The following is a 26,640-nucleotide window of genomic DNA, read 5'->3' on the forward strand; positions in this document are numbered from 1 at the left end:
GGCTAATTTTTTCTATATATTTTTAGTTGTCCAGTAGAGACAGGGTCTCGCTCTTGCTCAGGCTGGTCTCAAACTGAGCTCAAACAATCCACCCGACTCAGCCTCCCAGAGTGCTAGGATTTGAGTATTCAATTTTTTAAAGTAAGTATCTTAAAGAAAAAAAAAAAATCAATGGCCAGATAGTATTACACAAATTAAAATTAAGGGACTTTGAGTGTTTTGTAATTTTTACTGCTAACAAACATAAAATATGGCTGTAATGAATCTTTTCATATGTAAATCTTTGAGTTGCAGTTCAATTTTTCCTTAGGATAGGACCTTGGAAATACAATTACTAGAACAGTATAAACAATTTCTTTTAAGGCCACTGACGTACATACTGCCAAATTCCATTCCAGAAAATTTGTACCCTCCCAGCAACCGCATCCAAGAGTGTTCATTCCACAGTGCCTTTGCTAAGGCTGTTTCACTTAGCACTGAGAGTTCTACTACGTACTAGAGCCCAAAATTCTCTATGGGAGCACACTTTTTAAAAAAGTAAGTGAAAAATGTGATTTTAGAAATTCCCTTTATGCCAACATGTAAAAAACATATCCAAAAAGTGAGCCCTAAGTTGAACAGTGATTCACTTTGGTTGCTTCTTGGTCCAACAGTGTCAGATTTTATAAAGTAATTAAAACCCTAACATTGCAAAGTAAAGAACAAAGTAATTTGTTCTCTTCCTTTGTTGTTTTAAATTACTAATCATCTTCAAACACATAAAGAACTTTCAGAAGAATATAATGTAGATATATAATGTTAGGTTGCATATCACAAACCCAAGAGCTCTAAAACTCAAGTACACCTTAAAATAAGGTTAAAGAAAAGGTTTAATTTTCATCTAAAGCCACGCAAGCCACAAACATTGCAAAAGTTCCATGCACAAGGCAGGTATAAAATGGAAAAGAGTCAGGGAAAGATACTGGAACTCTAGTTACTAGCTCCTGGTTTAAAATTAGAACTCTTTGGCAGCCAGCACAAACCTTTGACTACACTATGCTTAAAGAAAGCTAAATATTGGATAATGAATTTATGACACAGGGAAGACTTAACTCTGTCCTAGACCTGTGACCACACTTTAGTATTTTATGTCTTAAAAGTGAAAACTAGAGCAGAAAAAGAATTAATAAAGCTGACATATTTATTTGGGGGAGGAAAAAACCCTGACTTGCTCACTTCTCTAAATGGCACAGGGAGAAGAAAGGGGGGGAGCAGTTCTTTTCTACCATATTTGTGAGATAGATAGAATCTAACAGCTGGACAATAAGAACTTATCTCCAAATAACAACTATAAGTACTCTTTTGTACTTAAAGTATACCTTAAAGTGTACTTCAGTACACTTCTGCCTAAAAACTTATCCATATAGGTTCTACATAAACACATAACTGTAAGCAGCATGTTTATGACTCACATAAACACACCTCAGCTAATTCACCCTTACACACTGTATGGAGCTGCATATCACAAGTTTTAATGTTTGTCTTATCAGTTTCATGCTTCCTAATACGAACCTGATATAACAGACAAGAAGGCTGAAATCAATTATCTAAACTTCCATTTCAAAAAACAAGGAAAAGAACAGAAAACCAAATACAAAGGAAGTAAAAGGAACAAAGAGACAAGGGTAAAAGCATACAAATGGGGGAAGAAGGAAGAGAGATCAAAGCCAAACAAGTTGGTTTTTTTTAAGAAGGTTTAATGAAATTGATAAATCCCTAGAAAGACAGATAAGGAGAGAACACAAATTAGCAGTATCAGAAAAGAACAATGAGATATTAACCACAGACCTTATGACACTAAGATTTAAAAATAAAAGATATTATAAACAACTTTACCTCAATAATCTGACAATTTGACAATCTAGACGAAATGGACAAATTCCTTGAAAAACACTCACCAATGAACACTAAAAATCAGAAAATTCCCCTATTAAAATGTTCCATCTGTAATTAAAACCTTTCTACAAATAAAATCCTAGGCCAGATGGTTCCACCAGTAGTCTTCCAAACGATCAATGAAGAAATAACAGAAACCTCACATAAATTCATCCAGAGAACAGAAAAAGAATATTACCCTATCAGTTTTGAGGCCAGCATAAAACCTTGATAACAAAGTCTACATTAAGCCCTTTGCAAACAGTATTTCCACTGATCCTCATAACAATTCAATGAAGTAGTTATACTATTATTATCCCCACTGCACAGATAAAGAAACTGAGGCTTAGAAATTATAACTAATCCAGAGTCATAAGGGTAACGTGCCATAATAGTACGAAGCTCAAATTTGAACATTAGCAACATAACTTGAGTTCATGCTTTTAAAAATTTTATTGTAAATTGATAATTTATAATTATGTGTGTTTATGGAATACAAAGTAATATTATAATTTCTGATGGGTCCATGCTCTTAACTATAGATTGACTAATTTAATGCTTTCCCTCAGAATTGACACAAGGCTTAAACTCTTAATTTCAGTGATGAATGGCAGTATAAAACAAACACCAGAAAAAGATGGGCTACATAGTCAAGGATCACTGTCTACAGCACTTGAGTTTTCTTATTACTGTGCAAGATCTATGTTCACTTTTCTTAAACAAAACTTAAGTAACAGTTTTATGGATGCTTCACAAATTATTCAGAACATGCTCCATCATTTAGTATCCCATAATAGACATATCCTAATGTAGCTAATTAGTATCTTCAAGGTCCTACCTGATTCTGTTGGAGGGGGGGCTGAGACTGTCCATCAGGAGCCTGGCCCTGGTTGTCATTCCCTCCGACTGGAGAGCCACGAGTCGTGGCTGTCATACTCGACACAGGGCAGATCTTTGCAATTTTGTCTGCTTATGTAGTTGTCTTGAGAAAAGAAATTATAGTCCACTTATAGAAGATGAAGTACCAGCATTTGTCAGTCTTAAAAAGCTCCAATTCAAGAATAAACCATCTTGCAGAGACCATTGCATAACCTATAAGTAGAAGGGAAAAAAGTACATTTCTTTTAGATATAAAAAACACGAATTAAAGAACTGTTCAAATTTAGTATCACCAGTGAATCTAGTCCAGAGAAAGTGACTATATAAATGAGAGGGGAAAAGTAAAAAGCTAAAGTTTCATTAATACTACATTCAACTTAAACTAATAACAGTACACCAGACGTTATGCCAAGAAAACATACAAGTATAGCCTCATTGTATATGTAATATTTCAGTTTTCTCCCGGAACTGACTCCAAAGACAATTTATCAAGCCACTTACTTAGTTGTCATTTTGATTAAATTACAGAATGGTAAAAGTCTTCAATTTGTTAATGCCTTAAACACAATGTTAAAACATACATACTCAAGACATAAAAAACAAACTGCCAACACTTTGACATTGGACTTCCAGTCTCCACAATTGTGAGAAAACAAATGTCTGTTGTTTAAACCAACCCCCCCCCCCGCCAAAACAATAAAAAATGAAAATCCAAAAGACTTCTTTGGGGGAGTTTTTCTTTGGAAAGGGTTCAAATTATATACTACTACTCCAATATAACCAAATTTGTCAAGTGATCTCAGCTCTCCATTTTGGCAAGGTTTGGGGCACAGGCACTCCTGGAGTCAAGACAGGGCTACAAGCCACAACTGTTTAAGAATGGGAATTCTTCTTTGCAACCTGATTAGCAAAAGTGTATAGGAGAATGCCACCATACCCTCAATTCTATATTCATCAGACCTGTGGGCCTCATCTTTAGCTGCACAGTAACATCACCTGAAGTGCTTTTAAAAACACTGGTATCCAAGGCTCCTCTTTAGATGGAATAAATTATAATGTTGAGTAAGGCCTGGGCATCGGTTCTTTTCAAAAATTCTCCCCCAGTGATCGATTCTAATGTGCCACCAGATTAAGAAACTTAACTGATTGGTTATAAGTAAGGCAACCATACCTCTCATTTTGCCCCAAGAGTTCATGTTTACCTAAAATTTAATCACTTAACCCACAGACGGGGTTCTAACTCATTGGCTCTCAGAGACTGAGATTTTCCACAAGCATTGCAAAGTTTCATTTCTAAGTTTTCTAATCATAACCTAGTTTAAGACATTCAAGATGAAATTTACAACGTAGTATTTAAAGCTTACCTAGGGCTCATTTGCTTCAGTTAATATTAACACCCAAGTATTTACCACCAGATACTTAGGTGAGCAAAGCATCACAAGAAGTTTCCAAGTGCTTTGCCAACAACTCATTTAATTTGATTCTCATATCCAGTCTATGCACTACAGAAGGTAAGTATTATTATCCCCATTTTACAGAATCAAAAATAAGAGCCAGCAGAGGCTTGCCCAAGTTATGCAGAGACTACTCTAATTCAGATCTGACTCTAAGACTTCTTCCTCTTTAAGCTCTCTATATTCTCAAAAAGTAAAATGTACCTTTAACCATAGAAAAAGAATAAATTATAAGTAGATTAATGAGAAAAATGCAAACACAACTATAGAAAGTATTAGAGGAATATGTTTAGAACTTGATTAAAAAACACACAAACTAATTTTAACATATACCCTCTAGGTAAAATTCAGAGGCATGAGAGAGAAGCCTGACAGATTTGTCTATGTAAAAATTGAAAGGCAGAGAAGAAAATATCTGCAGTATGTATGTCTAAAACATTATAAAATAAGAAAAAGGAAACACTTCAGTAGAAAAACAGGCAAAGGATACAAACAGGAAAAGTCTCTAAACGATAAATGTAAGTGACCAATAAATACATTAAATAACACCTAGTTTTAAAAGAGAGCTTTCACATGTTAGGCACTGTTCGAAGCACTTTAATCCTCAAAAATGTATGCAGTAGAACTGTTATCATCCTCCTTACACATAAAGGAGGTAGAGAGCAAAAGTAAATCCCCTGTATCAGTATTAAGTGGCAAAAAGGGATTCTAACCTAGAGAGTCCACAGCTCTTAAGGGCTAACAGTATTCTGCCTCTCAACCTCACTAGTAATTGCAAAAATGCAAAATACGAAGCCAAGATTTTGTTTCACTAATCAAACTGGCAAAATAAAAAAAAACAAAAACAAAAAACTTAAGACTGATAACAAGTACTGGTGAGGCTAAGAATGAACATAGAAGCTCTTTAATACATAAAGTGAAAAAACAAAAGATATGATTAAACAGTCTCTCACTTTTGTTTTCTGTTTTATACACCTTAAATTACAAAAATTGTTATACGAAGTAGACAATTTTAAAAACCTCAAGAAATTTGTCTATCATGTTCTTTAGCCACTTTGGGTCTGCTGACAAATTATTTGAATAATTTTTTTTCCTTAGCACTCAAAACATCAGCTAACCAACTATCAACTTCATTCTTCTCTGCTTCAAATTCTCTCTGATTTCTTCCTCTTGCCCAACCCCTCCCTCCTAACCTGGGCTGGTAATCCCATTGTATACCCTCTCCAATGGATGTTTTATTTTATTTATCATCATCCCCCTTCAATCTTTTCCTGGATGCCATTCCCTAGACTGTGCTTGAAAATCACCAATCTCTGCCCTTCCTTTTTCCCAAGTCTTAAGAATGTCTCCACCTCCCCTTTCACTTCAATCTCTCTCATGACCCGTGTCCAAACTACTAAAAATTGCTGTAAGCCAGGGGGTTTTGAGGTCTATGGATAGATGCGAAGATTAATTCCTCTAAAAATTACATACAAAGTTTTGTATGTGCACTGAGAGAAGGATGGGAAGAAGATCTAGTGTCTAGCCCACAAATCAGTGATCTACTGACAAATCAAATGACTGTTTCTCAGTATTCATCCAATTGCCCTCTTCTTAGCATTAGACACAGTTCCTACCCTCCCCCCCTTCTTGAAACTCTGAACTTCCTTGGCTTATACAATCCTGGACTCCAGGTTTCCTTTCCACTTCTTTTCAAAGCGGAGGGGTAAGGTGACAGGCAGTAGAGATGATGGTGATGACCGCTGAAACTGAAGTGAAAACACACACTAAAGAGTTGACTCTGTAAGTCTGGAATTCAGGCAAAACTTGAGGGTCTTGAACACAGAACTAATTATTCACAAAAGGGTAGGAGGAAGACAGATTCATTAGCATCACCCCAGGAGTCTTTTTGTAAAATCTCCACCTCCTCCTGAGAGTGAGGGGAGAAGCAGTACACTATAGTCCCAAGTGTGGGGCAAGTTGGGGGGGTGCTGATGCACATCAAAATCAAAGTGGTATTCTTTAGGTAACTCTTTACAGTTTACACAGAATTTGCGGTATTTCTCTATAAAATTAAAAAACTGAGGCTCTAAAAAGTTAAGTGACTTGACCCAAGCACAGGTAGAAACTAGACATGCCTAGAATTAATTCTATCACCTTGTCCACTAAACCAACACTATATATCCCTTTTAAAAATCTTTCCAGGAAGCAACCCAAGTGTCCATCCATGAGGACATTATGCTAAGTGAAATAAGCCAGTCACAAAAGGACAATATTGCATGCTTCCACTTATTTGGGTACCTAGAGTAGTCACACTCATAGAGACAGAAAACAGAATGGTGGTTGCCAGGAGCTAGGGAGACAAGGACATGGGGAGTTACTGTTTAAGCGGTACAGAGTTTCAGTTTGTGAAGATGAGAAAGTTATGGAAATGGATGGTGGTACACAATACAAATGTACTTAAAGCCACTGAACCACACGCTTAAAAATGGGCAAAATGGTAAGTTTTATATATATTTTCTCACGGTAATATTTTATATATATAGCACTGACTGCCCCTGTACCTTGTAGTTCTTTAGCACTTGGAGATCATTTGAGCTAAAATATCTTAAAATTATATTCTTTTTTATGTACAATATCCTTCCATCTATATGTATTCAAATAACTATCCATCTACAGACAAAATGAAAATATCTGCCAAAAGTCACGGGATAAATTATTCCAGACAAAATAACTTTAGGATAAACGGAATAAGTGGCCATGTGAAACCTCTGTCTCAAACAAAACACCCTTCTCTCATACCACAAAACTAAATTATCTTCTGCTTCTTACAGGATATTCAATCGGCAAAGGCTCAAGCTGCTTGCCATCCCTATCTCATATAGCCTCACCTTTCTAGCTCTTGGTTTCTGTGCTGCTTCTACCTTTGCCAGGTTCTCCTCATTTCTAAATTTCCAGTATTCCTGGGCAGGTATGTCAAGTCTCCACATAGAATACTCTGCTCTTTTCTGCTATTTTTAACAGCCATCTCTAGCACATAAGAATTTGATACCTTTCCCTCAGCATGCTGGGATGGGAGATAAAGAGCAAGAAACAGGTAAGGAGCAATTAAAAATAATTTCTGGATTCAAACAGAACTCTTGTTCAAAACCCCACCTCTGCCACTTACAATCTGCCTATCTTAAATTTAGGCCAGCAACAATCTCTCTCACTCTTTTTCCACATCTTTAAAACTGAGATGGTCCCCACAAAGAATGTCATGAGAACTACTTTAATAAAAGGTGTCTTACAAATCTCTCTCAAATAATACAAATAATTCTCAAAAAACTGTAATTTTCTTTTCCCTTTTTATAATTTACTGTGCAGGGTTCTTAAATATTTGAAGAATAAATGTGAAAACATTGTTTTCAGATATCATTTGGAAAGGTTTGAGTAGTGTGGAAAACATCACAGATATGTTACAACTACATTATCCAAGAATAACACTGCTACCTTAATAAATCCCATTCAATACAAGTGGGGGAAACAGTTGGGGAATCACTACTTTATTTGATTTCAAGCAGCAGTCTCGCAACTGTAACAGACTTGTTTTCTATATCACAGGGATTCAGGCATACCTAGCAGGGCTAGAACAAGCTTTCTATGCAAAGTCAAAGCAGCAGTATCCTGAACCCAACTGAGCAACTCTAATTATTCAAGTCGTTTAAGATTTGACACAGTAAACAATCACTTCCTACAGGAATGCTCAAATTAAAATCACAATGTGAAAATTTGCCACATGAAGTTTTAAGCTTTATTTCATAAAAACAAAAATACTGTATAAACAGAATGCATCTTGAATTTTCTGCAATACAAAATACAACCAAAATGGCAATTAGATTGCTTCTATGACACACAACATTTTTTCATATTGAAACTTAGCATCCCAACATCCTCCATAATGGGAAAAGCATCACCTTTACTTAGATAAAGGTTGGACTACATTCTCTTAAATAATCTACTCCTCCATAAGCTGCAAACCACTCACATTTATTTTCAGCTTTGCAGACCTTAATTTTCCCAGCAGCTTTCAAGTCAGAGGCCTTAATCCAGAGAAACCCTTCTGGACAAAGAATGGTCCTTTTTAACCTAGTCATGATTCCATCTCTGCTCAAACGTTCCCCATATTCCAGAATCTCTCTCTCTCTCCTTTCACACAGCACACTGAAATCCTCTACAATTCTATATATGATCCTAGTATACTTAAAGATTTCCTGTTTTTTCTAAATTTCTCTCTTTATCCAAATAATAAAAGATGTTTAAATAAAAACTCAAAGCTTAGTCATTCAAGAAATATGTACTGCGCATCTACAATGGGCCACATATTCTAAGCATAGGGGAATACAGAAGAACAAAGTACATCAAACATCTCTGCTCTTATGGAACTAACATTACAGACTTAGGACAGAGACCATAAACAAACAACAGCAATTCCAACACCCTACCAAATTATTTCCTTTACTGGACCTCAAAATGACTTGTGTTTCTTAGGAAACAATTTGACAGATCTTTAAACTCATACATGGAAATTGACTTGTGAATTCTACCTATTCTGGCTTTATCTGCCAAAATCAAGAATTACTTTTCTTCGGCCAGGCGCGGTGGCTCACGCCTGTAATCCTAGCACTCTGGGAGGCTGAGGAGGGTGGATCGCTCAAGGTCAGGAGTTTGAGACCAATCTGAGCAAGAGCGAGACCCCGTCTCTACTAAAAACAATAGAAAGAAATTATCTGGACAACTTATAAAAAATATATATATAGAAAAAATTAGCCAGGCATGGTGGCACATGCCTGTAGTCCCAGCTACTTGGGAGGCTGAGGCAGGAGGATCGCTTAAGCCCAGGAGTTTGAGGTTGCTGTGAGCTAGGATGATGCCACGGCACTCTAGCCCGGGCAACACAGTGAGACTCTGTCTCAAAAAAAAAGAAAAGAAAAGAAAAGAATTACTTTTCTTCCTTTCAAAGGTCTTTCTATGTTTAACTGACACCTATAACACTTGTTTTTCCATTCTTAAGATACTTGACTCACCAGAGGAGGCAAGAGACATCGCTGTACAACACAAGCTGTACTTCACCTTCACCATACACTCCACCTCACTACTTTTAACATTTTAAACCTTAATTACAACTGCCTTAGGCAAACTCTGTAAATTATCTTGCAATTAATACATCTACAGGAAAGAAGGCAGAACTTAAATTACAGCTGACCCTAGAACACAGAGGTGGGGGTGGGGGTTAGGGGGGTACCAACCCCGCCACACAGTCAAAAAAACCAGGTATACCTTTTGACTCTCCAAAAAACTGAACTATTGATAGCCCTACTGTTGACAGGAAGCCTTACTGGTAACAGCTGATTAACACATTTGTTAATGTATATGTATTATGTAATATACACTGTATTCTTACAATAAAGCTACAGAAAATATTAGGAAAATCATAAGGAGAACAAAACACATTTACAGTACTGTACTGCATTTATCTGTATCGTAAGTTTGCATCATCTGTTTACAAGATGAATCCTCTGAAATGGTGGGCAACCACAGCTGCAGACCTCAATCTACGGTACATATCAAGCAATTCACCTTTTTCTTGTAATGTTATGAATTTTTTCTGCTTCTTGGGAGCACTTCCAGTAGCACTAGCAGCACTTTGTATGGGTCCCATGGTGTTATTCAAAGCATTGCACAAAACACAATGAAAAATACACAAGGACTGAGAGAAATCAGTTTTTACTTCAATACGCAATCTACTGGAGAGATAAACTGCAACGCGGAGAGGATTACCATCACATGGCATTTTAAGAGGATACTCTCAACACTTGAGCTCACCACAGTAACAGGAGGCAGCTATGAAATTATTACAATAGTACAGTATGTACTAGTTAATTTTATGCAGTTACAATTTAATACTTCATATCTTTATATTTGTTTACATTTCTCTTGACCGCAAATGGCACCATGTACGGTCTGTGTAAGTTTGGATAAATTTTTAACTTTTTATAATAGATTTGTGTATATTTTATGGTAGTAAATGATAAAATAGACTAGTATCTACATGTATTTTATGCATTGACATATCTGACTCTAAATTTTTTTGCTATTTCTAGGCTATGTGGTTTGTCTGAGTTTTTTCAAACTGTCAAAATTTCCAAAAAATTTTCCAATATATTTATTGAAAAAAAATCCATGGATAAGTGAACCATACAGTTTGAACCCATGTTGTTCAAGGGTCAACAGTATACTGGTTTCAAATTTAAATGTATAAATAATTTCATCTTTACTATAATCCAATAAGAAACATCTTTTAAGTAACTACACTTTCTTTCAAAATAACCACCACGTTGGAAGTATGAAAACATTTTTAAGCCAAGAGTACTTTGACCTTTTTAAATTTTTAATTGGAGCTTCCACTGCTATGGCAGATTCAATGCACTTTTAAAGGCAAACGTCTTATGCATTGTTGTCTGGAAGAGAAAGTGTCCCATACAGCAGTAGTTTATCTACTAGGACATGAAAAAGGACACTCAGGGTATTACAGGCTTGAGGAATGTATGAAGCAGAACACAAAATAAAAATAAATATTAATAGTTATTATGTGCAGTTAATCACCTAACAGCTAGACTTCCAGGTTTTTCTCCCTTGTAAGAAAACATACTGAAATGTGAGTGAAAATAATTACTATGGGAATAATCTTGACTCTAGTTTTTCAGAAACACATTTTTTTATTTGAACTATTTAACTACTTATTACTTGTGACACACCCCACAATCAATTAAATTCAGACACTAAGGTCCATAGCCACTCTTGTGGGCAAGGCAAAACAGGTCTCAGTATTTACACTAAGAAAGTTTTTCTTCTGTCGACTTGGTTCCATTCCATTCAAAGGTTCTCTGTGGCTCTTTGCCAGTTCTATCTTAATTTGAATGCTACTCTAAAAAAGTTATAAGCACCTGCATATCAGGCACAATAGTAGGTGCTTTATTTGTATATCCTCATTTAATCATCATGATACCTATTCCATAGAGTCCAATTTCACAAACATAAACAGAAGCCCAGAGATTAAGTAACCTGAGCTTGTTCAAGATCACAGCAACATCTGTTAAAGCTCTTGGCTCTTCTACTATACCATGAGGGTTCTCTATAGATCCCAAGATACTGATGCTCTCTTTAAATTCAAAGGGGGAGAATGAAGAGGAAAAAAGGGGGACAAGAGATTGAGCTTTCTCTTAAAAGCATGGTTACTGTCAGGCCTGCATCCCTATCTCCAATTATGTTTTATCTTTTTGGCATTAGAAATCATCACTATAAGTATTAATATTACTGAAATGCAAAATATACCATATGTCATGGCACTGCTTAAAAATCTTCGAAGACCTGGATGAAAATCAAAGTATTTCTCTAATGACCTACAAGGCCCTCAAACACCCAACTCCAGCCTCATCTTGCAGCTAACCCACCCAAAGCTTATTCAAACTCTAGTTCAATTTGCCTTCTTGTTACTCCTTCAAAAGGTGCTCCCTCATGCCATCTCTGGGACCTCTGCACAAGCAGTCTGCTTAGTTTTGCCCATACTGATTCACTAGCTCTCAACGCTCCTGACTCAGGATTCATCCTAGGCTCTCAGAGCCAGCTGCACTTTTCTTTTACAGCACCTGTGTAATCTTTCTCCCTACCATAATATAAAAGCTCCACAAAAGCAGAAGCTGTGTGAGCTCTACTCTCACTGAATCCCAAGGATTCATTGGCACATAATAGGTGTTTGTCTAAGTCCATGTGGGACATTGTTAACAAAAATACCATAGACTGAGTAGCTCAATTACATTTATTTCTCACAGTTCTGGCTGGCGGATTAAGTGTCTGGTGAAGGCCCACTTCCTAGTTCATAGACAGCTGTATCCTCACGTGGCTGAAGGAACAAGGGAGTTCTCTGGGGTCTCTTTATAAGGGTACTAATACCACTCATGAGGGCTCCACTCTCATGACGCAATCACCTCCCAAAGGTCCCACACCTCCTAATACCATCAATGGAGGTTAGGTTTCAACACATGAATTTGGGGGGGACACAAACATTCAGTCTATAGCAGTGCTTAATACGAAAATGGTGGGTTATAAGGAAATTCAGTAAAAACAAAGTCAAACCTCTCCCTTTCCATCAATTCTTCTTTTATGATATGTAAATATTCTCTTTTCCACTCCCATTCATACCATTCTAGCCTAGACTCCTATTTTAACAGCATCCTAGTCTCCACATTACCATACCAATCTGCTCAGTATATTAATGGTAAATTAATCAACACTTTCGGTCTCTGAAATCTTTAATGGCTTCTCCTCTCCACTTATTACATATACAAGGTCATTGACAAGCAGCCTTTATTTTTCCAACTTTGTCTCTCATTCCCCAATTTCAATACTACTGCAGCCAGGATGACGCATCTCAAATTTTAAATAAAGTTGTTCTTATTAATAGTGATAACAGCAGGTAACATTTGAGTGTTTGTGTCAGGCACTACTCTAAGCAAGTTTTTTGTTTGTTTTTGTTTTGAGATAGGGTCTTGCTCTGTTGCTCAGACTGGAGTGCAGCGGCACAATCATAGCTCACTGCAGCCTCAAACTCCTAGACTCAAGGGATCCCCCTTCCTGCCTCAGTTTCCCAAGGAGCTGGGATTACAGGCAAACACCAAAACATCTCTAAGCAAATTATTTAATCCTCAGAACAACATTATTATCAGCTCCACTTCATGAGTAAAGAAACTGGAGCACAGAGAGTAGGCTGTCAAAGTTGTAGATCCAGAATTCAAACCCAGGCAGTACAAGCTCCAGTGTCCTTTAGTTTTAACCATAATAATGTCAGAAAATAAGGGGGGGAACCTACCATTATCTCTACCCCCAAGATAAACTGCATCAAAATGTTTTCAATGCAGAAACATGTTTCACAAAATTGGATTTTTCACTTAATCCATAATTCCAGTATTCTTCTACATCATCATTAATGGCTACATATACCAAGGGATTTTCTAAGACACAATTAGCTACATTCCTAAGAAATATGGCACAATCAAAAATCATGTTATAAAAATTAGTGGTGGTGTGAGCCTGTACTCCCAGCTCCTTGGGAGGCTGAGGCAGGAAGACTGCTTGAGCCCAGGGATTCAAGGCCAGCCTGGGTAACATAGCAAGACCCCACCTCTGTGGGGAAAATATTAGTCAATGGGGAAAGTTCATGTTAAGGAGTTTGAAATACACCGAGTTATTTCTAATAGCTGAGTCCACAGCTATAAACCTAAACGTCCCCAAAGCAATTTTAAAAATGTAGCCTTTGTTCAAGGGTAAACGCTTTTATTTTCCTAGCTCCACCAGCACTGCCATCATTAGCACGAACTTATCATTCTTATCACACATCATTATGATAAATCATACGCAAAGCCAGTCAAGGCAACTACATTAAGCACAGGCTCCCCCCCGCCTTGATGCTGGCTCTAGATAGCTTTATATCCAATCAATAATTCAGCTTAATGCAAATGAAGATGTCCAAGTAAACTTTGTTAAATTCAAATGTTACATTAGCTAAATGCTCATATTTTATTTTCAACACTATTAACACACACACACTCCCACAGATCCCTAATTTTTCACTAAATCACTGTGTACATCGATGGCTACTTCCTGTTAATAACTTCCTAGAAGTCATCACAACAGAAGTGCATCTTGCATTCAAAATTCTTTGTAGCAGCAGCAATTTATTCGTTCAGAAATGCTCCATAATTGGCCATACTCTTTTATTCGACTCTTCTCTTTGTACACAATTATGGTACTGGAAGCTTTTTTATGTACATAAAAGCTTCAGTCAACTTCAGTATCCTTTCCAAGGCATTCTCAAAGATGAATATATTCTCTTTTCTTTTTTGAGACAGAGTCTTATTCTGTCGCCCCGGCTACAGTGCAGTGGCATCATCATAGCTCACTGCAACCCCCAAGTCCTGGGGGCTCAAGTGATCCTCCTGCCTCAGCCTCCTGGAGTAGCTGGGACTATAGGTATGCATCACCATGCCCGGCTAATTTTTTCTATTTTTAGTAGAGATGGGGTCTCACTCTTGCTCAGGCTGGTCTCGAACTCTGGAGCTCAAGCTATCCTCCCGCCTCTGCCTACCAAAGTGCTAGGATTACAGGCATGAGCCACCAGGGCACTCAGCCTTAAACAAGAGTTTTTAAGTGGCTGTGGGCAATTTGAGTGATTTTTAAATTGAAAATGACTTCTGGAATGGTGCCCATCAGGAGCTCTGTAGATGTTCTCCCCCGTGAAACAACCATAACCAGTGAAAATTATTTTTAACAAAAGCAAAAACACTTAAAGCCTCTGGAAATTGTCCTAAGGGCATGTAGCAAATGAAGAAACATTTATTCAAGAAAATCAGTAAGAAACAGTCTGTGGCATCTGAGCCAGCTCAGCAGGAGAGGTTCCATTCCAGGTAAATACAGCCAAGAACTCACCTCCCCCAACCCCCACCCAGCTTCCAGTTGATAGTATCTCCCCAGAAGGGGAAGGCAGCCAGTGTTGCTCATCACCCCTAACCCCCAACTTCGAGTTGCAGAGGCTATACCTATTGGCACTAGTGGCTAAGAAGTCTGGGGCTCTTTCCTTCCATCTAGGTCCCACTTGTGGGGCAGAAGCTCAAAACAAGGTGCAGTAGGCCAAGAACAGTGCAGTCCTAATGGCCTTCACCCCACCTCTCTCACAGGGTCAAGGTTCCAGGACAGGAGAAACAAGATGAGAAGAACAGAGGCTGCTGCCCCCACCCAGCACCCTGCTCAAGGAGGGGTATCACTCAGAGAAGCAAGCCATTGCCCCACCTAGTTCTGAAGCAGTGCTGTCAATGTTTTACCCAGGGGGAAAGACAGGCCATAAGAACAGAGAACGCTAATGTTCTCTTAAAGTGAACTGACTTTATGTGGAACAGAATATAGGGGAAGTTCAAGCCTGAGGGTGTGTTAGGAAACAATGGAGACCAGGAGAGACCAAGGCAATAAAAAAAGAGGCTGGAAAGTAGTTTAACAGAAAGAACCAGGGAAAGGGCTAAGAACCACCTTCCTGGGGTCAGAACAAAACTCAGATACTGGCATCAAAGATTACCCCTGGAAAGCATGAGAATTTAATCGGATCAGACTGTGGGGCAATTTATGTCCCAAGGCATCATCTAAAACAATAGAGCAATCAGCCAGCAATGAGTAGAGGCTAACATTTGCATGTGATACCAACTGAGAGAGCATACTTAACAGGGAGATCATAAAAACTCACAAAGCCTAGCTAAAACCACTGTTATCCCAGGGTGATTGTGTGCATGACTAAGGCTATGCTCTCTGAAAAGCAACATTGGGGGCGGGGAAGGCAAGCAGACTTCATTGAAATAGTTCAGCCAGTCAGATAAATAAGCAAATAACAAAGCCCCTAGGGGTGTGGGGTGGGTGAGGAATCAGTATCCAAAGTTGCTACATTATATGAAAGGTCCAGTTTTAACCAAAAAATTACCAAGATATGTAAAGATACAGGAATATGTAACCCGCACACAAGAAAAAAGTAGACAAAAGAAATTGGCTTTAATAGGGTCCAGATATCAGACATAGCAAAGACCCCAAAACAGCTATGTTCAAAAAACTAAAGGAAACGATGTTTAAAGAAGTAAAGGCAACAAGCATCATGACTCATGCTTGTAATCCCAGCACTTTGGGATGCTGAGGCTGGAGGATCAAGGCAGGAGGATGGCTCCAGCCCAGGAGTTCAAGGTTGCAGTGAGCTATGATCACACCACTGCACTCTAGCCCAGGCAACAGAATGAGACCCTGTCTCAAAAAAAAAAAAAAACAAACAAAAAACCTATCAATAAAGAGATAGAAATTAACAAAAAAGAACCAAATAGAAATTCTGGAGTTGAAAAGTACAATAACAAAAGAAAAACTCACTAAAGTGGTTCAACAGCAGATGAGCTGTCAGAACAAAGAATCAGCAAAATTGAAGACAGATTGTTAGATTAAGCAATTTGAAGAATACAGAGAAAAAAATGAGCAAAGCTGCTGAGAAATATGTGACATAAACAAGCATACCAACATATATATAATGAGGGTCCCAGGAGGAGAGAGAAAGGAAAAGATATTTGAAGAAATTATGGTCTAAAAACTGCCCCCAAATTCAATAAAAAACATTATTCCACAAAGCCAAGAAGCTCAACAAACTCCAAGTAGTATAAATGTAGAGATCCAGCCTGAGAAACATCATAATCAAACTGTCAAAAGCCAAATATAAAGAAAATCTTGAAAGCAGCAAGAAGCAAATCACGTACAAAGGATTTTCAATAAGACTAACAGCTGATTTATCATCAGAAAACATGCAAGGCCAGAAGACAGTGGGACAGCATATTCAAAGTGCTGAAAGAGGGAAAAAAAAGTCAACCAAACCGTTTCTGAAATGAAGTCAGAAATCAATTTCTGGCATGACAGCATGAGAAGTTTGGCAGACATGATCCCCAGTGAAAGAGCACTGGCAAATGCAAATATGTAACCATAAAAAAGTATGAATGCATATTTCTTCTCCTTTCTCAACTGACTTAAAATGCATTGTATAAAACAATATGTATATAATGCATTGTCAGGCCTATTACATACAGAAATAGGCTTCCAAGTTAACAGCATGAATTAACTCAAAATGGATCAAAGATAAGATCAAAAGCTACAGAATTCACACAAGAAAATGGGCAAATCTTAACGACCTATGACTTGGCAGTGGATTCTTATAACACCAAAAGCAGGAGCAACAAAAGAAATAGGACTTTAAAAATTGGACTTTATATCAACACATAAGTGCACATATAAGAATAACATCTATTGGATGTTGGGCAAGGGGGAAGGGGGAGGGGGGAGGGGACGGGTATATGCATACACAAAGAGTGCTATGCGCACCGCCCGAAGAATGGACATATTTGAAACTCGGACTTAGGGGGGCAGGGGGGGCAAGGGCAACATACGTAACCTAAACATCTGTACCCCCATAATATGCTGAAATAAAAAAAAATGCAAAAAAATTAGACTTTATCAAAATTAACAACTTTTTGTGCTTCAAAGGGTACTGTAAACACAATGAAAAGACAACTCACAAAACAGAAGAAAAAATTTACAAATCATGTTATCTAATAAGGGACTTGAATCTAGAATATACAAAGAATTCATTCAATCCAATAATAAAAAGATAAACCAACTAAAAAAGCAGCAAAGCATATGAATAAGCCTTTCTCCAAAGATATGCAAATGGCCAATAATCAATATCACTAGCTGTCAGGGAAATGCAAATAAAAACCACAATGAATTACCACTTCACACCTACTAGGAGGGATATAATCAAAAAGGCAGAAAATACCGAGTGCTGCTGGGCATGCTGGCATGCACCTGTAGGTCTAGTTACTCTGGAGGCTGAGGCAGGAGGATCACTTGGGTCCAAGGAGTTCTGGGTTGTAGTGTGCTATGCCCATCGGGTATGAACTAACTTGGGCATCCTCCGCCCTCAATCCTCCTGCCTCAGCATCCCAAAGTACTAGAATTACAGATGTGAGCATGGCACCCAGCCCCTTTCCTTTTTAAAACATCGTTTCCTTTAGTTTTTTGAACATAGCTATTTTGAGGTCTTTGCTATGTGTGATATCTGGTCCACGACTTAAGGACCACCAGGTTGCTTAAGGAGGGGAGAACTGGCCCAAGTTGGAAATGAAGCAGGTTGAAACAACCGAGCTGATCAGCAGTGGGATCATGCCAGGGAATAGCCACTGCACTCCAGCCTGGGCAACACAGCAAGATCCCATGTCTTAAAGAAAGAAAGAAAGAAAATAACAACTGTCCACAAGGATGGGGAGAAATTGGGACCCTTGTGCATTGCTGGTGGGAATGTAAAATGGTGCAGCTGTTGTGGAAAATGGTATGGAGATTTCTCAAAAACTTAAACATAGAATTTATCATATGATACAATTCCACTTCTGGGTATATACCCGAAAGAACTGAAAAAAGAGACTTGAACAAATATTTGTACATACATATTCATAAGCAGCATTATTCACAATAGCCAAAATGTGAAAGGAACTCAAGTTTCCACCAACAAATGAATGGGTAAATAAAATGCAGTATACACATTATACACAACAGAATATTATTCAACTTTAAAAAGAAATTTTGACATGCTACAACATGGATGAACCTTGACAGCACTATGTTAACTGAAATAAGCCAGTAACAAAAGGACAAACACTGTATGATTCCATATATATGAGGTACCTAGAGTCGTCACATTCATAGGAAGTAGAACAGTGGTTGCCAGTTTTCCTCCAACACATTAATGTTTTGCACCCACAAGTAACAGAAGTTTAATGCAGTATGGGGGTGGGGAGGGTTACAGATCTGGACCAGATGCCCATCACCCCCATATTATTCTTCTTGGCTTAGTCTGGCCAAATGCTCTATCTCAGAAGTATTTATGCAGTTCCTCCTGATCTTTATATATTGAAGCCTTGTCTGCTTAACTCAGTAACCTCAACCCTTCCTAATACCTTCCCCTTTCCATCAGGTTACCTTTCTTCAAGTCCTATATTTACTACAGTTTGTCAGGAATTTAGGATCTTTTTAACATGCTGTTTATTTTACTAGAATTTTTATTGTTTTGTTAATGCTCTAATTACAAAGTAGCATAGCTTTTGAGTGGTAAATTTGCTCTTAATCCCATTTTTCCCTATAAATTGTTATTTTTTGGTACATGATTTTGTAGAACATGAGGTTTTTCAACAATGCATATACCACAATATAACTGGCTGACAACAGATGATGTACAATTTCCCAAGTATCATTTTTTCCCCTCTCAAAATGGCTAATACCTCCAGAGATTAAGCTTTAATGGGAGAATGTATGTGAAGTGTCAGGCACACAGAAAGGACCCAGTAAATAGTAGGTGTTTTAACAAGTGTTGGCCATTTCTCTCTTGAAATTCTGATTAGATTATTATCCACTCTTGACAATTCTTATTTTGAACCTTCAGGGGCTCCTTATGAATATAATCTCCAGAATAACCTAGAGGAAAATTATTCTCCCAACTATAAATTACCAGAATTTTCTGCTTCTGATATACACATCACATTGCTCAGATTGATTTTTAAAATAAACAGCCTCAGTTTTACTGATTTAGCTGTTTTTATTATTTTACTGCATTAACACAGAATCCTACCATATTTTAAAATTATTTTGTTCTACTTTTTAAAAAGTACGTTTCAAGTGAAAGATCTCTTACCCTCCGTAAGACAATTCATAGCACAGTATTCCTATCAGAATTTGTGCTGCTCTAAAGAAAATGTGACAGTAGATGAAACTAGTAACAAGATGACAAAATTGTGTGGTGCTCACATAACTTACTGAGTGAAAGAATGAATGAAATACTCTTTTAGGTAGAAATTGTAAGTATCTCTCCTGTTTAATAAATAGAAAGATAACCTAGTAAAATAAATGTGGAACTACAATCCCAGTTCCAGTCATCTGACTCCAAGTGCCAGGTTTTTATCAACAATACTAATCTAGTTCAAGTTTGATAATTCTGGTTCCACCTTAATAGAATTTTTTAAAAACTAAGTACTTTCTATTTTAATGTTGCTTAAATATATGCAGAAATGAAATTAGGATTACACTCCTTATGCCTATTGCTCTTATATAACTATAAAACCAAAATAAGTTTATAAACTAAATACAAATAAAACTACTAATGTTAGTGTGTAACAGATGGCAGGGTATTACTAAATGTTGAGGTATGGGTTCCTTTGAGTTCTGCACGGCTATACCACTACCATCACATTCCATGTGAGGAGGCTTCGCTCTCCTACTTCTACTTGAATTATTACACCACTCTGTACACATAGTGTGCTGTGACGTCGTTTGCCCTTGGCACCAATAGATCATTCATGTGTTAAGTTCTGCATCTGTTGTTCTCATTATCTCACAAATCAATTGGTACAACTGAGCACCAAGACTAGAACCTTGCAGGGAAAGGGGGAAGGATGCTCAAAGAATATTAATAATTAGAAATTAACTGCGCCAAATGTAGGAAATTCAACATCTAATCTCCTCTTGGATATTTTCTGTTACAACCTTGGGAAGCCCACTGCTGTCAGCAGAAAGGTCTTTTTCTTTCTTCTACTGAGTCAAAAATTTATTTCCCTTGTCAGTGATATCTACTGGTTATAGTTCTGCCCCTTGGAACAAAAAGTTAGTACTCACCATCCACTATATTTTAAGCCTTCGAAATACTGAAATTTATGGTGTTCATAACCCCCAGGTCTCTTTTCAAGAGAAAAACATACTTTTGCTTAAGTATCTATTTATTAAATCCTTACAAAAGGTGTGAAGTTCCAATAAATTCCAGTCCCCAAACAAATCAGCCAGTAAGTGAACAATGTTGACTTAAAATATTAGACTCAAGTCACATATCAAATGTCACAGAAGGTATCCTACTTATCAGTCTATTCTTTGTTGAAATGACAGGTTAAGATAAACTCAAAGTTACCTGTTAGCAGCTTTTACCAATCTTTGTCAAAATTATTTAGAAGTTACTAATCCCATCATGAAATGCTGATCCAATAATAAAAACAAAGACCTCATTTCATTCAGTCAACATTTTAGGCAAGTAAATTATTATTAACTTTTTTTTATTTTTTAAAGAGACAGGGTCTCCCTCTGTCTCCCAGGCTAGAGTACAGTGGCATCATCATAGGTTGAGCTCACTGCAACCTCAAACTCCTGGGCTTAAGTGACCCTCCCACCTCAGCCTCCAAAAGTGCTAGGATTACAGGCGTGAGCCTAATTAACATTTTTTTATGTGCCTCCAGTGGGTGCTCTTTTCGCCTGGATCTTCCACAACTAGATTGGTTAAATCACAAATGCAAAGGAGTAAAGAATCCGAAAAAAGAAGCCAAAGAATTTCAAATTCCTTTTAGTCAATGAGATTATCTAAACTATATTTTAAATTATATACAATGGTTTTTTAAATAATAGCCTTGAGATCTAATTCACATGACAAATTGTCCATTTAAAGGGTACAGTTCAATGGTTTTTAGTATATTCACAGTTGTACAATTATCACCACAATCAATTTCATATTTTCCTCACCCCCAAAAGATACCCTATACCCATTAATAGCGGGGAGCACTGTAGGTGGGGAAGGGCATGCCTTTAACCCGCACTTGGGCGAGGCAAAGACATAAAGTGTAACCATAATGTTTGTACCCTCACAATACCCTGAAATAAAAAAAAAAAAAAAAATAGCAGTCACTCCCCATCCCCTCCACCCTCCTCTCAGCCCCAAGCTAATCTATTTTCAATCTCTATAGATGTGCCTATTCGGGACATTTCACGTAAATGGTGTCACACCGTATGAAGTCTTTGGTGACTGGTTTCTTCCACTAAAGCATGTTTTCAAAGTCCATCCCAATTGTAGCATATATCAGTACTTCATTTCTTTTTATTGCCAAATAATTTTCCATTGTATGGTCTACATCTTATTTATGCATTCATCACTTAATGGACATTTGGGTTGTTTCTGTAACAGAATTTTACACGCAAAATTTCATTAAGAGAGATCTAAGAGAAAAAGGATCCTCTAAAGTCTTTGTCTTTGTACAATTAATCTTAAAGGTTCAAACACTGAACACCATGAAGGCTAATACTCAAATCAAAAATGAAAAATCAAAAGTGGAAGCTATACCACGTCTCTAAAAATGAATTTTTTAAAAGAATGCAACGTTGAAAAAAAAATGAAAACTGAACATTAAAATTTTTAAATGTAGTGTACAAAATAAAAAAAAATTTAAATTCAATTGTGGTACTTTCTCCCCCAATTATATTACAGACAATTGTTAAAGAGACCAGAAGTCAGCAATTTTTTTTGACTATCACACATGAAATTAGAAGCAGAAAAACTAAAGGCAAGGCATCCTCATCTTTTAAATGGGAGACTTGCATTCCAAGGGCCCTTCTAGCCATGTTTTACGAAAGAGCAAATAATGCCTGTGTGCCACTGGCAAATGCAAGGCAAAAGGAGGAAAAATTAATAAGGAAGAAAATGTGAACAAACTAAGACACAAAGAGAAAAGATTGAAAGAGCTTATATGCAGTAAAGAGCTTATTCACTCAGACATTATATAGTACAGTGGTTAAGAGTAAAGATCGAAGATAAACTGCCTTAGTTCGAATTCCTGCTCTGCCACTTAACTAGGTATACAAGCTGCACAAGCTTCTCATCATCTGTGCCTTGGTTTCCTTATACATAAAATGGAGATAGTAATATCTACCTTTTAGGATTGTTGTGAGAATATAAAGAATTTATGCATGTGAAGCAATTTAATAGCTCCTCACACACAGGTGCTAAGTTATTAGCTATTGTTATCTGTGAGAGGTTTACAAAGTAGAATAAGAGAATTATCTAAGAAGTAAATTATTAATAAAAACCTATAATTTACAATAAAGGAGCACAATGTGAGCACCAAGAAAAAAGCATCTAAATTAGATTGGGATCTACTGGAATATTTAAGATGAAATGCTGTCTGGGATTTGCTTCAAAATGAAAGGGGTAGGTAAAAACGATTAGCCATGAGTAGAAGCTGGTTGATGGGCATATGAAGTTTACCTACATCAACGTATGTTTGATTTTTCCTTAATGAAAAGCTTGGCGGGCTGGGCGCAGTGGCTCACACCTGTAATCCTAGCACTCTTGGAGGCCAAGGTGGGGGAAATCACCTGAACTCAGGAGTTTGAGACCAGCCTGAGCAAGAGTGAGACCCCCATCTCTATTAAACACAGAAAAATTAGCCGGGCATGGTGGCACGCACCTATAGTCCCCGCTACTTGGGAGGTTGAAGCAGGAGGATGGCTTGAGCCCCGGAGTTTGAGGTTGCAGTGAGCTATGATGACATCACTGCACTCTACCCAGGGCAAGAGAGAGAGAGAGACTCGGTCTTAAAAAAAAAAAAAAAAAAAAGGCTTGGAAAAGGGGTAAAATAAATTAGATGAGGGTGTACAGAGTATCTATTAAAGGCTTTTCAGAAAAGGTAACATTTGAGCTGTATCTTGAAAACCAAGTAGTAGGCCAAGTAAATGTGTGTAGGAATGGGGGAGAGAGAAGATGCAAGGAACAGTATGGAACAGCCTAATGCAATCAATGGAACAGTAGTTCCAAACAGCTGTATCAAAAGACCAGCACCAATCACTTCAAGTACCACTGACTGGCATATATAACCTGGTTTTTCCTATCTCTGCCCATACATGTTAAATTTAAACAAAGAAAATTTGGCTTATACAAAAGTTCACTGATAACTAAAACATGCAATCATTTTAAAACAAATCAAATATTCTTAAGGGTATTCAAGGATACCTCTATTCTTACCCATTCCTTAAAACATTTACACAGGTAAAATTTGGCTAAATAATTAGAGATTGTGATGGGGGAAAAAAAAAGTCTATGAAAGAGATAATTTGTCTTGGTGACATTATTTAATACCCACTCTGTGCCAAGCTCTGAAAAGATAAAACGGTAAACAAGACTAAGTTTCTGCCCTTAAGGAATTTACAAACCTAGGGTTTCCCCAAAAGAGCCGTATAGCAAGTAAATTCTTTAAGATGCATTTCGCAAGCATGAATTTCACACAAAAAAGAATAATAGTTTAGACATTTACTGGGATGCAGAAAAAAGTTCTGAACAGTGGAACAGATCCAGAATTAAATAATTTCTACAAGGCCTTATTTTAGTTTGAAGTATTGAATCTCTCAATAACAAAGACCTTCTCAAACATATCCTAAAGCTAAACATGCATAATTTTTTAAATTATCCTGAATTTTTAACCCCCTTGTCACTAATAAATCAATTAAGTTCATTTTTCAAAGTCTCTTATTTCAGAGAATTCCCTCAGCTAGTGATGCTGAACTACAAGGGACTTTAAGCTGACTACTGGTCAAGCTTCAAATTTTGTAGGTAAGCAAGGATTAAACAGCCAAATGACCAATAGGCATATGAAAATGTTCTGAACATCTTAAGATACAGGCAAATACAAATTTAAGCCATCATTAGATATCCCTAATCCACCACCAAAATGGCTAAAATTAAAAGGACAGACAATACTTAGCGTCAATAAAGAGCGACACAACCTACATCGCCAGTGGGAGTTTAAACTGGTACAACTGATTACTTGGGAAATCTGTTTGGCACTATCTACTAAAGCTAAACACATACATACACTATAAACCAGCAATTCCACTCCTGGGTATGTACCAAAAGACCACAAAAATACATGTGCAAAAATATTCATGGCAATACTCTATATTGTTGAAAACACTGTGAACAATCTGAATGTCTACCAATAGTAGAATGCATAAATAAATCATGGTAAATTTCACACAATGTAATACTACACAGTAATAAAGAAATTAGTGAAATCATGTAGTCAGCAAAAGCTGCCAGACACAAGAGTACACAGTATACTACTCCATTTATATGAAGTTCAAAATTGGGCATAACTAATTCATTGAAAGACAGTGGACAGAATATTTGTGTGGGGAAGGGAATGTTCCAGGTGCTGGAAATGTTCTACATCCTGACCTGAGTGGTGATGTACACATTTGCAAAGTGTATACAGATGTATACATTTTGCAAAGTGTATACAGATGTATACATTTGCAAAGTGTATACAGATGTATACATTTTACAGATGTATACACTTTGCAAAGTGTATATAGATGTATACATTTTGCAAGTGTATACAGATGTATACATTTTGCAAAGTGTATACAGATGTATATATTTGCAAAGTGTATACAGATGTATATATTTGCAAAGTGTATACAGATGTATACATTTTGCAAAGTGTATACAGATGTATACATTTTGCAAACATTTATTGAGCTATACACCTAAGATTTGTGTATTTTACTATGCACGTTATATACATCTTGAAGTAAAATATACAGCAGATAAGCCTCTCAAAAGATGTCAAACTTGTCTTAGTAGTCTAAAACACTGGTTCTCAAAGTGCGTTTCAGAGACTACTGGAGTCCCTGAGACCCTTTCAAGAAGTCAAAGAGGTCAAAAGCTGGGTGCAGTGGCTAGCACCTGTAATCCCAGCTACTCTGGAGGATGAGGTGGGAGGATGGCTTGAAGCCAGAAGTTTGAGACCAGCCTGGCAACATCATGAAACCCTTTCTCTAAAAAACATAAATAAATAAAATAATTAGCCAGGCATGGTGGTGCATGCCTCTACTCCCAGCTACTCGGGAGGGAGGATGGCTTGAGGCCAGGAGTTAGAGATCAGCTTGGACAATAAAGTGAGACATCTCAAAAAAAAAAAAAAAAAAAGTCAAAGAGGTCAAAATTATTTTCATAATAGTGAGATGTTATTTGCCACTTTCATTGCCATTCTCTCAGGTGTATGGTGGAGTTCTTCCAGAGGCTACATCATATACTGTATCACAAGAGATTGAAGGCGGAAGCAGATAGAGAATCCAACTGTCTTATAAAAATATCATTTACACTGACATGCAACGGGTTTTGTTACTTTTAAATTCATATTCTTAAAATGTCTCAGTTTTAATTTCTAATACAGTAAATATAAACGTAACCCCACATACACAAAAGCTCTCTGGGGTCTTCAATAATTTAAGAGTATAGAAGGGTCCTGAAACCAAGAAGTTGGAGAATGACTGGCCTAAGAAATACAACAAAACTAATAAGTTTCTTTCACTAGTTCTCTTACAGTAATGAGAAACAAGGTATCAACATTTGCTCTGAAACCATCTGTGCCAGACAAAAATCACTGCTACTATATTTATCTGTGTACTTTCATTTTCAATTCAGAAAAAATAATTTCTCCCTAAATATTATTTTTCCAAGTAGGCTACATCACTTCTTAGCAGCAATGTTCTTAAAGCTTAAAGTAGACTTCAGATGAAAACTTAACCAAACTTTAAGCTGCTCTGCCAACAAAGAAATTATACCCTTGGCTACCAAGTCTATGGTCCCTAAATTCACACTACAAGCTGTTGACCAAGCACAATTAATCCAAAGGATTCTAAAAAAAATAAGGCCCTCCAGACACCAACCCCCCCCACACACAGAGAAACAAGGGGGAGATGTTCAAGTTGTTACATTATTCTTCCATTTACTTCTCAATCCAACAACTCCTAAACCATTAACCCCTTTTTTACCTTTTCTATTTTCCTTTACTTGAAAATTTGTTTCTAGACTACAGTTTTTTCCCTGTCTTGACAGATGAAGATAAAATTTAAGAACTTAAAAAAAAAAAAAAAAAAAAATAGCAGTCACTCC

General features: G+C 37.1%; 1 protein-coding gene across 4 annotated transcripts in view; it reads right to left on the reverse strand.

The window, feature by feature from the left end:
- Positions 1-26,640, reverse strand: part of USP9X (ubiquitin specific peptidase 9, X-linked) — a 131,663-nt gene that overhangs the window by 95,847 nt on the left and 9,176 nt on the right. For all 4 annotated transcript variants that reach the window (XM_012642819.1, XM_012642818.1, XM_012642817.1 and 1 more), the window contains exon 2: positions 2,753-3,006. In XM_012642819.1, coding sequence (XP_012498273.1) covers positions 2,753-2,848 — 96 coding nt within the window. In that variant the 5' untranslated portion in view covers positions 2,849-3,006. The remainder of the gene's footprint in view (positions 1-2,752; positions 3,007-26,640) is intronic.

This window comes from Propithecus coquereli, unplaced genomic scaffold, assembly GCF_000956105.1.
Source record: "Propithecus coquereli isolate 6110/MARCELLA unplaced genomic scaffold, Pcoq_1.0 Scaffold188, whole genome shotgun sequence".
Lineage (NCBI taxonomy): Eukaryota > Metazoa > Chordata > Mammalia > Primates > Indriidae > Propithecus > Propithecus coquereli.